Source organism: Schistocerca cancellata, chromosome 9 (genome assembly GCF_023864275.1).
Source record: "Schistocerca cancellata isolate TAMUIC-IGC-003103 chromosome 9, iqSchCanc2.1, whole genome shotgun sequence".
Lineage (NCBI taxonomy): Eukaryota > Metazoa > Arthropoda > Insecta > Orthoptera > Acrididae > Schistocerca > Schistocerca cancellata.
This window is the reverse complement of record NC_064634.1, coordinates 401,748,634-401,761,844: the sequence shown is the minus strand read 5'-3', so window position 1 is coordinate 401,761,844 and position 13,211 is coordinate 401,748,634. Positions and strand designations below refer to the sequence as shown.

Here is a 13,211-nt window from a genome sequence, read left to right as displayed (position 1 = left end):
ACGAACGCGAGCTACCTAACGTTCGTGAACTCATGTGAACTGACCGCATTCGATACCCAGTTGTCAAACAAAATGCAGCACTATGGATGCTCGGACATACAGCCACCTACATTACTGAGAACCTAATATTTGTCCTACATTTAGTGGAATATTTTCGGATTGCGCAGGATGACAATCATTGGAAAACATTTGGCAACATGTTGCTTATCATGATCAGGGAATCCCCGCAAGTGCTCCCCATTACGGCAGTTAATAGATAATCGACGCAATACTAAAGCTAACACTATAGAAGACACTCTTACAACGCTATAGTTGCTTCACGTAAGTGATAAAGGTGTGAGACTACCAGTAGAAGTCGACAACACATGAAGACCAAGTACTACGATTGACTTTTAGTCATTTGGAGGATGAATCTATAGCAACAAAAGGTTGCTTCTTTTGGACTACAAAAAAAATTCTTTTCATGCAGACGTAATTAATTTCCTCCGTAATGCCCAGGAGAAAGGATCGTGTTTCTTGTCACCTTCAAAGAAATACATTTTATTATACCAAGAGTAGCACGTGCTTAAATTTATTCGCAGTTTATCTTTGATAAAGGAATTTTGTTACATTATGAAGTCGGAAGAACAATGAAATCTTATTATTTTAGGCCGCGCAGAGTAGCCGCTTGATCTAAAGCGCCTTGTCACGGTCTGCGCGGCTCCGCCTTCCCCCCTCCCTCCCCCCCTCCCCGTCGGGGGTTCGACTCCTCCCTCGGGCATGGGTGTGTGTGTTGTCCTTAGCGTAAGTTAGTTTAAGAAGTGCGTAAGCTTAGGGACCGATAACCTCAGCAGTTTGGTCCCATAAGACCTTACCACAAATTTCCAATTTCTATTATTTTATTTCTTCATTTCCGTATCATTATCTTACTATCAGGATACGCACGCACACAACATAGGCACTGAAGCCTGGAAGATGAAGGCACTTTAGGTGAAAGGATGGGCCATAAGGGGAGATGGAGGCCCAAATAAAAAAATTAAAAAAAGAAAAAGAAGAAGAGCTCTTACACACAGCGGCCTCAATTATTTTAAACAAATATTCCAATCTCTATCCTTGTTCAGAACTTTTACTCATTGTAGCTTTCCCCGGTACCATTGAACTTATTCTCTGACCTCTTAACACATGTTATCTGTCATCTTTCTCCTTCATCTACATCTACATCTACATCCATACTCCGCAAGCCACTTGACGGTGTGTGGCGGAGGGTACCTTGAGTACCTCTATCGGTTCTCCCTTCTATTCCAGTCCCGTATTGTTCGTGGAAAGAATGATTGTCGGTATGCCTCTGTGTGAGCTCTAATTTCTTTGATTTTATCCTCATGGTCACTTCGCGAGATATGCGTAGGAGGGAGCAATATACTGCTTGACTCCTCCGTGAAGGTATGTTCTCGAAACTTCAACAAAAGCCCGTACCAAGCTACTGAGCGTCTCTCCTGCAGAGTCTTCCACTGGAGTTTATCTATCATCTCCGTAACGCTTTCGCGATTACTAAATGATCCTGTAACGAAGCGTTGGATCTTCTCTATCTCTTCTATCAACCCTATCTGGTACGAATCCCACATTGCTGAGCAGTATTCAAGCAGTGGGCGAACAAACGTACTGTAACCTACTTCCTTTGTTTTCGGATTGCATTTCCTTAGGATTCTTCCAATGATACAGATATTCCTCAGCAGTTCTGCCGACATTTCTTAGCTTATCAGTCCACAAAGTTTCGGCATTCTTTTGTAATATCGCATTTCAAATGCTTCAATTTTTTCTTTACCGGTTTCGTCGTAGCCCATGATTCACCTCCGCAGGATAATACCTGCAAATTATTTCGTCATTATGGTATGTGCACCTGAGAAAAAGAAGAAACAGTGCACGACATGAAGAAAAGGTCTGTGATATCTAGTCTCTTTTCCCCACTGGAATTTCTTCATTCTTTTTGTTTTCGATTTCATTTTTCCTAGTTCTTAAACTAGAGGTTTTCCACCCAAAATACATAAATTGTTACACACCAAGGGTGGGAGGCGACAATGAGATGCCTCTTTGCCGTCTTGCGAAGGACTGCCTCGACGCAGAATGCCCGTCAGCCCTTTAACTGTTTAAGTCCACAGCCCAGGTGGCTGTGACGAGACCATTTCGAAGTGAAAAGCAGCGGAAAGTGAATATTGTGTCCAGAAGGCTTCTTTCAGAAGCGTAAGTGGGTTCTTACCTTCGACACTTCTCGTAAACTTTCTGATTTGAGAAATCCTGAACCATGAACTCAATTTACCGTCAACTCTAACTGCTGCCTGACTATCCATGTAAAGACATTTAATTGCTTGCAAAAGTTTGCCTCATATTCCTACAAGATTATGGAATAGGAGGCAAACTTTTGCAAGCAATTAAAGGTCTTTACATGGATAGTCAGGCAGCAGTTAGAGTTGACGGTAAATTGAGTTCATGGTTCAGAGTAGTTTCAGGGGTAAGACAAGGCTGCAACCTGTCTCCACTGTTGTTCATATTATTTATGGATCATATGTTGAAAACAATAGATTGGCTGGGTGAGATTAAGATATGTGAACACAAAATAAGCAGTCTTGCATATGCGGATGACTTAGTTGTGATGGCAGATTCGATCGAAAGTTTGCAAAGTAATATTTCAGAGCTAGATCAGAAATGTAAGGACTATGGTATGAAGATTAGCATCTCCAAAACGAAAGTAATGTCAGTGGGAAAGAAATATAAACGGATTGAGTGCCAAATAGGAGGAACAAAGTTAGAACAGGCGGACGGTTTCAAGTACTTAGGATGCATATTCTCACAGGATGGCAACATAGTGAAAGAACTGGAAGCGAGGTGTAGCAAAGCTAATGCAGTGAGCGCTCAGCTACGATCTACTCTCTTCTGCAAGAAGGAAGTCAGTACCAAGACTAAGTTATCTGTGCACCGTTCGATCTTTCGACCAACTTTGTTGTATGGGAGCGAAAGCTGGGTGGATTCAGGTTACCTCATCAACAAGGTTGAGGTTACGGATATGAAAGTAGCTAGGATGATTGCAGGTACTAGTAGATGGGAACAATGGCAGGAGGGTGTCCACAATGAGGAAATCAAAGAAAAACTGGGAATGAACTCTATAGATGTAGCAGTCAGGGCGAACAGGCTTAGATGGTGGGGTCATGTTACACGCATGGGAGAAGCAAGGTTACCCAAGAGACTCATGGATTCAGCAGTAGAGGGTAGGAGGAGTCGGGGCAGACCGAGGGGTACCTGGATTCGGTTAAGAATGATTTTGAAGTAATAGGTTTAACATCAGAAGAGGCACCAATGTTAGCACTGAATAGGGGATCATGGAGGAACTGTATAAGGGGGGCTATGCTCCAGACTGAACGCTGAAAGGCATAATCAGTCTTAAATGATGATGATGAGAAATTCTGTGTCCTTTTCATAGTCTACGAATAACCTATTGTTACTAATTTTCGGTATCTTCGCTTATGGAATGAGTGTCTGCTACAGGAGAATGCTTAATAAGTGTCAATCGGGCAAAAAATAAAGAAGCACTGATTCGAACAGACGAGAAAAGAAATTTTAAGATCGCTTGATAGGATACTTGTCGAGGCATCAAGGAATCGTCAGTTTGGTAGTGGAAGTGCGTGGAGGAAACTGTAGCGAGACTCCAAGAGTTGTTTCTTGCTTCGTGGCAAGTTGCTAGGCTTTTTAGCACTTTATTTTTTTCTACGTGAGTCATAGTAAAAGATGAGGTGGGCACGAATTACATATGCATATAGATTATCAGTACAATATAGATTTCAGATATGAAGATTAATTATCAGTAAGTGGAATACCTTACCAATGATCTGGAATCAAAATAAACTCTATATAGAAAAGAAAGGATCAGAATAGTCGAAAATTTTTTAAACATGGGATCTACTTTTTAAGAGGGAAATTCAAATGTTGAAATCAATAAAAGTATTAGTAACGACCGGAGGACCATTGGTATTTTGTGAGCCATATGTTTGTGACTATTACAGCGCCATCTATGAAACCGAAAAAGTGGTCCAACTAAAACATTCATATTTCTTTACGTACTACACGAATATGTAATAAAAACGTGGGTTCCTATTTAAAAAAAAACGCAGTTGATATCCGTTTGACCTATGGCAGCGGCACGTAGCGGGCCAACCATACCACCATCTGGTTTCCCCCTTCAAGCTATATCAGTTTTGTTCTTTGTAGTTTTTTCGTTTGATGCTTATTTCGTGAGATATTTGGCCCGATCACTATCAATGGACCACCCTGTACAGCAAGAATCATATCCCACTCGATGTTAGAGAGTACAGTCTTGTATACAGTAGAGATCTCGACACCTAATCGGAAATACACGGCCCAGTCACATTAATGTGACCACCGCCTACGGTCGACGCCAATGTGCAATAACTACTCACAGACATCAGGCGGCAGCACTAGCAGTGGAGGGTATATAAGGCGTGTTGGTTGAAATGGCTCTGAGCACTATGGGACTTAACATCTGAGGTCATCATTTCCCTAGACTTAGAACTACTTAAACCTAACTAACCTAAGGACGTTACATACTTTCCAAACCCGATCGTAGCAGCAGCGTTATGAGCTGGGTAAATTTTCGTGGAATTCCCTGGGTGATCTCATTCTGGAGAGCACAGTGGATAAATACAAGTACGCATCTATCCTTGGGGACCATGTTCACCCATATAATCAGTTTGGTTTTGCTTGGTACGGTGGCACCTACCAGCAGGACAGTCCAACATGTCACACAGCTCGCAGTGTACGTCGATTTGCAGTAGGGTTTTGGAACATATACTGTATTCGTACATTATGAAGTACCTCGAAGAGCTCTTTATACGGCCGCGGTGGTCTAGCGGTTCTAGGCGCTCAGTCCGGAGCCGCGCGACTGCTAAGGTCGCAGGTTCGAATCCTGTCTCGGGCATGGATGTGTGTGATGTCCTTAGGTTAGTTAGGTTTAAGTAGTTCTAAGTTATAGGGGACTGATGACCATAGATGTTAAGTCCCATAGTGCTCAGAGCCATTTAGCCAGCTCTTTATACTCATGAAGTAATAAGTGCTATCGAGAGGGGATGTCAAATTGATTCCATATTTTTAGATTTCCAGAAGGCTTTCGACACCGTTCCTCACAAGCGTCTTCTAACCAAACTGTGTGCCTACGGAGTATCGCCTCAGTTGTGCGACTGGATTCGTGGTTTCGCAGGTTCGAATCCTGCCTCGGGCATGGGTGTGTGTGAGGTCCTTAGGTTAGTTTGGTTTAAGTAGTTCTAAGTTCTAGGGGACTTATGACCTATGTTGAGTCCCATAGTGCTCAGAGCCATTTGAACCATTTTTTGATTCGTGGTTTCCTGTCAGAAAGGTCACAGTTCATAGTAATCGAGTAAAACAGAAGTAATATCCGGCGTTACCCAAGGAAGTGTTATAGGCCCTCTATTGTTCCTGATCTATATTAACGACATAGGAGACAATCTGAGTAGCTGTCTTAGACTGTTTGCAGATGATGCTGTCATTTACCGTCTTGTAAAGTCATCAGATGATCAAAACGACTTGCAAAATGATTTAGATAAGATATCTGTATGGTGCGAAAAGTGGCATTTGACCCTGAATAAGGAAAAGTGTGAAGTTATTTACATGAGTACTAAAAGAAGTCAGCTAAATTTCGATTACGCGATAAGTCACACAAATCTGGAGGCTGTAAATTCAACTAAATACTTGAGGATTACAATTACAAATAACCTAAATTGGAACGATCACGTAGATGATATTGTGGGTAGACCAAACCAAAGACTGCGATTCATTGCCAGAACATTTAGAAGGTGCAGCAGGTCTTCTAAAGAGACTGCTTGCACCACGCTTGTCCGCCCTATTCTGGAGTATTGCTGGGCGGTGTGGGATCTGCATCAGGTGGGACTGACGAATGACATCGAAAAAGCACAAAGAAGGGCAGCTCGTTTTGTATTATCGCGAAATAGGGGAGATAGTGTCACAGACATGATACGTGAATTGGAGCGGCAATCATTAAAACAAAGGAGTTTTTCGTTGCGACGGGGTCTTCTCATGAAATATCAATCACCAGTTTTCTCCTCCGATTGCGAAAACATTCTATTGCCACCCACCTACATAGGTAGAAATGATTATCACGATAATCTAAGAGAAATCAGGGCTCGCATAGAAAAATTTAAGTGCTCGATTTTCCCGCGTGTCGTTCGAGAGTGGAACGGTAGAGAGACAGCTCGAAGGTGGTTCGTTGAACCCTCTGCCAGACACTTTATTGTGAATAGCAGAGTAATCACGTAGATGTAGTACGAAGAGCACCGGAATAAGTTTACCATGCACCCCTGGCCACCGAACTCCACGGATTTAAACCCAATCGAAAATCTGTGGGACCACTTTGATCGGGCTTTTCACTCCATGGATTCTCGACTGAGAAATCTAGCTTACGTGGCCACTGCACTGGAGTCGGCATCCCTGTCAGTACTTTCCAGAACCTGACTGACTTTCTTGCTGCAGTCTCGGTGTGGTCTGCGCTGCAGAAGATAGTTATTCAGGCATTCAGATTTTGACAGGTGGTCATCATGTAACTGGACAGTGTATACTAATGAACTGAAAGTGTTAGAGATGGACATTTTGAGAAAGTTGGAAGAATTCTTTAGAAAAAGGAAAAAGTAACAGTGAAATGTTAAAGAGAATGGAAGCGAGATAGAAGGAAACTGCAGTGATATGTACGTGTAAGACGAACAGATGAAATAAGAACACCAAAACTTATACTGGGTTGGGAAACTGTTGGAAGATGGGAAAGAGGATGATCCATGACTACCTGATTCCAAAACGCACGATCGATAGTGAGAAGACTTGGTATAGAAGAGAAGAATACATGAGATCGAAATACATGGAGGAACATCTCGAAGAGACAGTGTTGAATACTTGTGTCCTAATACGTTACAATAACTGAGTGAACGGTTTTGTTAATGCTGGAGGAAATGAACTCAGTGCTGAGGAAGTCTCAAATACTAGTAATGAGTGCTCTTCTTTAAGTATGCGACAGGTCTCTGCTGTCGCAGTATGGTCGTGACTGCGGCAGACAGAGTAGCAAAGGAATTGAAGCGGCACCTCATGTCTTTAGCTGGTACATTCATTGCAATTTTGAAAACTATTTCTGCCTTTTCTTTCTTTGAAAGTGAGAATGTGCAAACTCCATACTCGTTATTTACATAATTATGCATTGCTAAACGTATTTAGCGATAAATTCCCCCCATGGCAAATAAGTGTGCTGGTTGTGTGAAGTAGGTTCTAATCTGTGCGAAAAATAAACTTCTTCTTGTGCTCTTCAACTGAAACAATGAGAAGAAAGAGCAGCATTACCAGACTACATTTCGTCTCAATATTTACTTTAATTGACGTTCTTGCTTGGAAAAGACGCCTCCTAAAATACAGGGCTATTACAAATGATTGAAGCGATTTCATAAATTCACTGTAGCTCCATTCATTGACATATGGTCACGACACACTACAGATACGTAGAAAAACTCATAAAGTTTTGTTCGGCTGAAGCCGCACTTCAGGTTTCTGCCGTCAGAGCGCTCAAGAGCTCAGTGAGACAAAATGGCGACAGGAGCCGAGAAAGCGTATGTCGTGCTTGAAATGCACTCACATCAGTCAGTCATAACAGTGCAACGACACTTCAGGACGAAGTTCAACAAAGATCCACCAACTGCTAACTCCATTCGGCGATGGTATGCGCAGTTTAAAGCTTCTGGATGCCTCTGTAAGTGGAAATCAACGGGTCGGCCTGCAGTGAGCGAAGAAACGGTTGAACGCGTGCGGGCAAGTTCCACGCGTAGCCCGCGGAAGATTGGCTCATGCCACAACTGGAGACCGACAGCGCAGACTTCATCTTTCAACAGGATGGAGCTCCACCGCACTTCCATCATGATGTTCGCAATTTCTTAAACAGGAGATTGGAAAACCGATGGATCGGTCGTGGTGAAGATCATGATCAGCAATTCATGTCATGGCCTCCACGCTCTCCCGACTTAACCCCATGTGATTTCTTTCTGTGGGGTTATGTGATAGATTCAGTGTTTAAACCTCCTCTACCAAGAAACGTGCCAGAACTGCGAGCTCGCATCAACGATGCTTTCGAACTCACCGATGGGGACATGCTGCGCCGAGTGTGGGAGGAACTTGATTATCGGCTTGATGTCTGCCGAATCACTAAAGGGGCATATATCGAACATTTGTGAATGCCTAAAAAACTTTTTGAGTTTTTGTATGTGTGTGCAAAGCATTTTGAAAATATCTCAAATAATAAAGTTATTGTAGAGCTGTGAAATCGCTTCAATCATTTGTAATAACCCTGTAACTAGCTTGTAGATTTTCTTTTACACTTTATAGATGGCTTTGATTATGTGACCTTTTAATTCTTTTTCAAATATGTCAGTCTTTCTTGGTTGCTTTATTATTGAGTGGTAATTTGTTTTACTACATGATCAATGTGTTCTGAATACTCACTCGCATTTGCGTGTTTCGTACTTAATTTGTAATTTATTGAGAATGGCACATCGCTCCTGAGAGAGAGAAGTCTTACACGTACATAACATGGAATATGCAAAACATATTTCTATTATGATAATGGCGGAAGCTGAATAAATAAATTAAAATTTGAGCCATAGCCGGGACTTGAACCTGGATCTCCTTGCTTACTGGGCAGGAATGCTGACCAGTTCACACAGCAGCACTATCGCTAACATTCCTGTACGGATTCAACTCCCGACTATGGCACAAATTTTAATTCCTTTATTCAGCTTCCATCATTATCGTAGATAAAGATGAGACATAAATGTCTCAAGGAAAATTTAATAATAATTTCTATATTTCTATTAAATCAATAGAAAGGCCCAGAATCTTTTAGAATTCCAAAATGAATAAGAAAATATTTATGGACTGTAAGAAACGAATCATGTACATTTACATGGCTACTCTGCAATTCACACTTAAGTGCCTGGCAGAGGGTTCATCGAACCATTTTCATGCTACTTCTCTACCATTCCACTTTCGAATGGCGCTTGGAAAAAAGGAGCACCTAAATCTTTCCGTTCGAGCTCTGATTTCTCTGACTTTATTATGATGATCATTTCTCCTTACGTAGGTGGGCGTCAACAAAATATTTTCTCATTCGGAAGAGAAAATTGGTGATTGAAACCTCGTAAATAGATCTCGCCGCAAAGAAGACCGCTTTCGTTTCAGTGACTGCCACCCCAACTCGCGCATCGTATCAGTGACACTCTCACCCCTATTGCGCGATAACACGAAACGAGCTGCCCTTCTTTGCACTTTTTCGATGTCCTCTGTCAATCCTACTTGGTAAGGATCCCACACCGCGCAGCAATATTCCAGCAGAGGACGGACAAGTGTAATGTAGGCTGTCTCTTTAGTGGGTTTGTCGCATCTTCTAAGTTTTCTGCCAACAAAGCGCAGTCTTTGTTTCGCCTTTCCCACAATATTATCTATGTGGCCTTTCCAATTTAAGTTGCTCGTAATTTAATTCCTAGATATTTAGTCGAATTGACAGCCCTTAGATTTGTGCGATTTATCGTATACCCAAAATTTATCGGATTTCTTTTAGTACCCATGTGGATGACCTCCACTTTTCTCTGTTTAGTGCCACTTTTCGCACCATACAGAAATTCTCTCTAGATTATTTTGAAATAGGAATTGATCGTCTGATGATTTTACTAGACGGTAAATTACAGCGTCATCTGCAAACAATCTAAGGGGCCTGCTTTCAGATCCTGTTAATTCATTTCTCTCCACTATACTACGGTGAACATGGTCAACTGGTGGCCATTTCGTCTGTGATGCACCTGCTGAAGGCTCTTAAACACCTACATGTCATTACCCGATATTTAGTTACAACAAACTGTATCAATGTCACAAGCTGCGACATCGTCGCGAAGAAACACAGTGACCCGTATATGTAATAAGTTTCTTTAACTTACGTCTATGGTCACAATCTTTTTGTTTAGCAGATTACCGGTTTCGGTCTTTAATGACCATCATCAGATTTGCAGCAAAAATGGGAAAAATATAAATACACTCGCAAACTGTATACAGCTTAAGAACAATACATAGAGCATATTGAAAAGTAGTACTGACAAAATTTACATTTGTGCGATTTAAGTATGAAGAGGCATACCTGTTTCATAAAAACAAAGTCCTAATGTAGTGCAGCCATAGTGGCATCGTCAAGTGTTAAATGCGGAATCAGCATCAGCATCGTCAAATACATATAAATCACATCACGTCACATCACATGCACGAGTCATGTTGTCAGTAAAACTACTGTTTAAAACAAGCTGCCGTACAGTAGCCACAAGATGTTTGTGTTCTAAGTTGCCCGGATGTCGCTAATGTCGGCATACACTAGTTTTCAATAATTAACTGAAACAGCGAAAATAAAAGGGGATACAATAGTTAAAGTCTGTAATAAGCTTATAAAGTATAAAAGGTGTTACAGTAATAAAAAGCAAATTTCATTTGTGGCTCCTTTAGCGATTTATGTTGTTTAATATTACCCGGTGCAATATCAATGGTGTTTAATGTTTATGTCGTTGTCTAGAATATTGGCACTAGAGCATATGTCAACCACTGTTTTTTAACTCTTCGTCTTTTTAACAATATTACTTTTGTCGTGTTCTTTTTATTGTTTTTTATTACTGTAACAATTTTTATACTTTATAAGCTCATTACAGACTTTATCTATTGTATCCCTTTTTATTTTCGCTGTTTCAATTAATTATCGAAAACTAGTGTATGCCGACATTAGCGACACCTGGGCAACTTACAACACAAACATCTTGTGGCTACTGTACGGCAGCTTGTTTTAAACAGTAGTTTTACTGACAACATGACTCGTGCATGTGATGTGACGTGATGTGATTTATATGTATTTGACGATGCTGGTGCTGATTCCGCATTTAACATTTGACGATGCCACTATGGCTGCACTACATTAGGACTTTGTTTTTATGAAACAGGTATGCCTCTTCATATTTAAACCGCACAAATGTAAATTTTGTCAGTACTACTTTTCAATATGATCTGGGTATTGTTCTTAAGCTGTATACAGTTTGCGAGTGTATTTATGTTTTTTCCCATTTTTGCTGCAGATCTGATGGTCATTAAAGAGCGAAAACGGTAATCTGTTAAACAAAAAAGATTGTCACCATAGACGTAAATTAAAGAAACTTATTGTATCAATATCGACGCATTTTCTAGAGTTTCTCAATTGCTGGTGTTTTGAGACACCATATATTCGAAGGACTTTAGCTATAGTATATAAAATCCATCAAATTCCAGTTTCAACTAAAACGACTAAATGCAATAAGATGTCTATCAAGTTCTTCAGCCAAAGTATATGTTTGAAAGGAGCGAAGCCACAGTAGCTGTCTAACGTAATCGTATGTATGAAAGAGCACGACCTGTGCGCACACAGACCGCTACGGTGCGGTTTTCTTTTCGCAGAGCGGCCATAGACACGGGTTCGCAGGTAGATGCCGTGTTTCTTGACTTCTGCAAGGCGTTTGATACAGTTCTTCGCAGTCGTTTAATGAACAAAGGAAGAGCATATGGATTATCAGACCAATTGTGTGATTGGACTGAAGAGTTCCTAGATAACAGAACGCAGCATGTCATTCTCAATGGAGAGAAGTCTTCCGAAGTAAGAGTGATTTCAGGTGTGCCGCAGGGGAGTGTCGTAGGACCGTTGCTATTCACAATATACATCAATGACCTTGTGGATGACATCGGAAGTTCACTGAGGCTTTTTGCGGATGATGCTGTGGTATATCGAGAGGTTGTAACAATGGAAAATTGTACTGAAATGGAGAAGGATCTGCAGCGAACTGACGCATGGTGCAGGGAATGGCAATTGAATCTCAATGTAGACAAGTGTAATGTGCTGCGAATACATAGAAAGAAAGACCCCATATCATTTAGTTACAATATAGCAGGTCAGCAACTGGAAGCAGTTATTTCCATAAATTGTCTGGGAGTAGTCATTAGGAGTGATTTAAAATAGAATGATCATATAAAGTTGATCGTCGGTAAAGCAGATGCCAGACAGATTCATTGGAAGAATCCTAAGGAAATGCAATCCGAAAAGAAAGGAAGTAGGTTACACTACGCTTGTTCGCCCACTGCTTGAGTGCTGCTCAGCAGTGTGGGGTCCGTACCAGATAGGGTTGATAGAAGAGATAGAGAAGATCGAACGGAGAACAGCGCGCTTCGTTACAGGATCATTTAGTAATCGCGAAAGCGTTACGGAGATGATTGATAAACTCCAGTGTAAGACTCTGCAGCAGAGACGCTCAGTAGCTCGGTACGGGCTTTTGGTGAAGTTTCGAGAACATACCTTCACGGAGGAGTCAAGCAGTATATTGCTCCCTCCTACGTATATCTCGCGAAGTGACCATGAGGATAAAATCAGAGCCGACACAGAGGCATACCGACAATCATTCTTTCCACGAACAATACGGGACTGGAATAGAAGGGAGAACCGATAGAGGTACTCAAGGTACCCTCCGCCACACACCGTCAGGTGGCTTCCGGAGTATGGATGTAGATGTAGAACGACTGGCGACACTATACTTACGCAGCTTGGCTGCGGTCGCGAGGTGCGACAGCAGCGCCACGGCTCCGAAGAGGGCAGCGGCGGCGGAGGGAAGTCTGCAGGCCATGTCGACGGCTGTGGTGTAGTGGGTGGCTCTGCAGACTCTGCCGCTGACTGTGGCGCCCGGGCCCGCTCAGCAGCACTTATAGGCCGGAAGGAAGGGCAAGGGCGCACGCGGCCGCTGGCCACGGCCTTCGCGGCGGTCCGGTTCCTTCGTCGTCATTAGCGGCGCGGTCGCCACGGGCGTCAGCCGGCCAAAGGCCGCCCGCGAGGACGGAAGGCGACTCCCGAGTAAACAGCCTTCCCTTCTGAATCAACAGGGGTCGTTGGGAAACTTCGTGAGGCAACGGAGCTCTCACGTGTGCGTTGGCTTTCGCGACCGGAATCAGTTTCCGTAAAACTCATACGGGCTGTAGACTACGATCTATTGTAAAACGTTGAACTAACGCTTAGGCCGCGCTTCCAAGCGGCGTGAAACGCCGTGCTAAGCCAACACCTCCTA

General features: G+C 42.3%; 1 protein-coding gene across 1 annotated transcript in view; it reads right to left on the bottom strand.

The window, feature by feature from the left end:
• LOC126100811 (protein takeout-like) overlaps window positions 1-12,813 on the bottom strand; it is a 42,222-nt gene extending 29,409 nt beyond the window's left edge. The window contains exon 1 of the mRNA XM_049911443.1: window positions 12,692-12,813. Coding sequence (XP_049767400.1) covers window positions 12,692-12,776 — 85 coding nt within the window. The 5' untranslated portion in view covers window positions 12,777-12,813. The remainder of the gene's footprint in view (window positions 1-12,691) is intronic.
• Window positions 12,814-13,211: the final 398 nt, after the last annotated feature.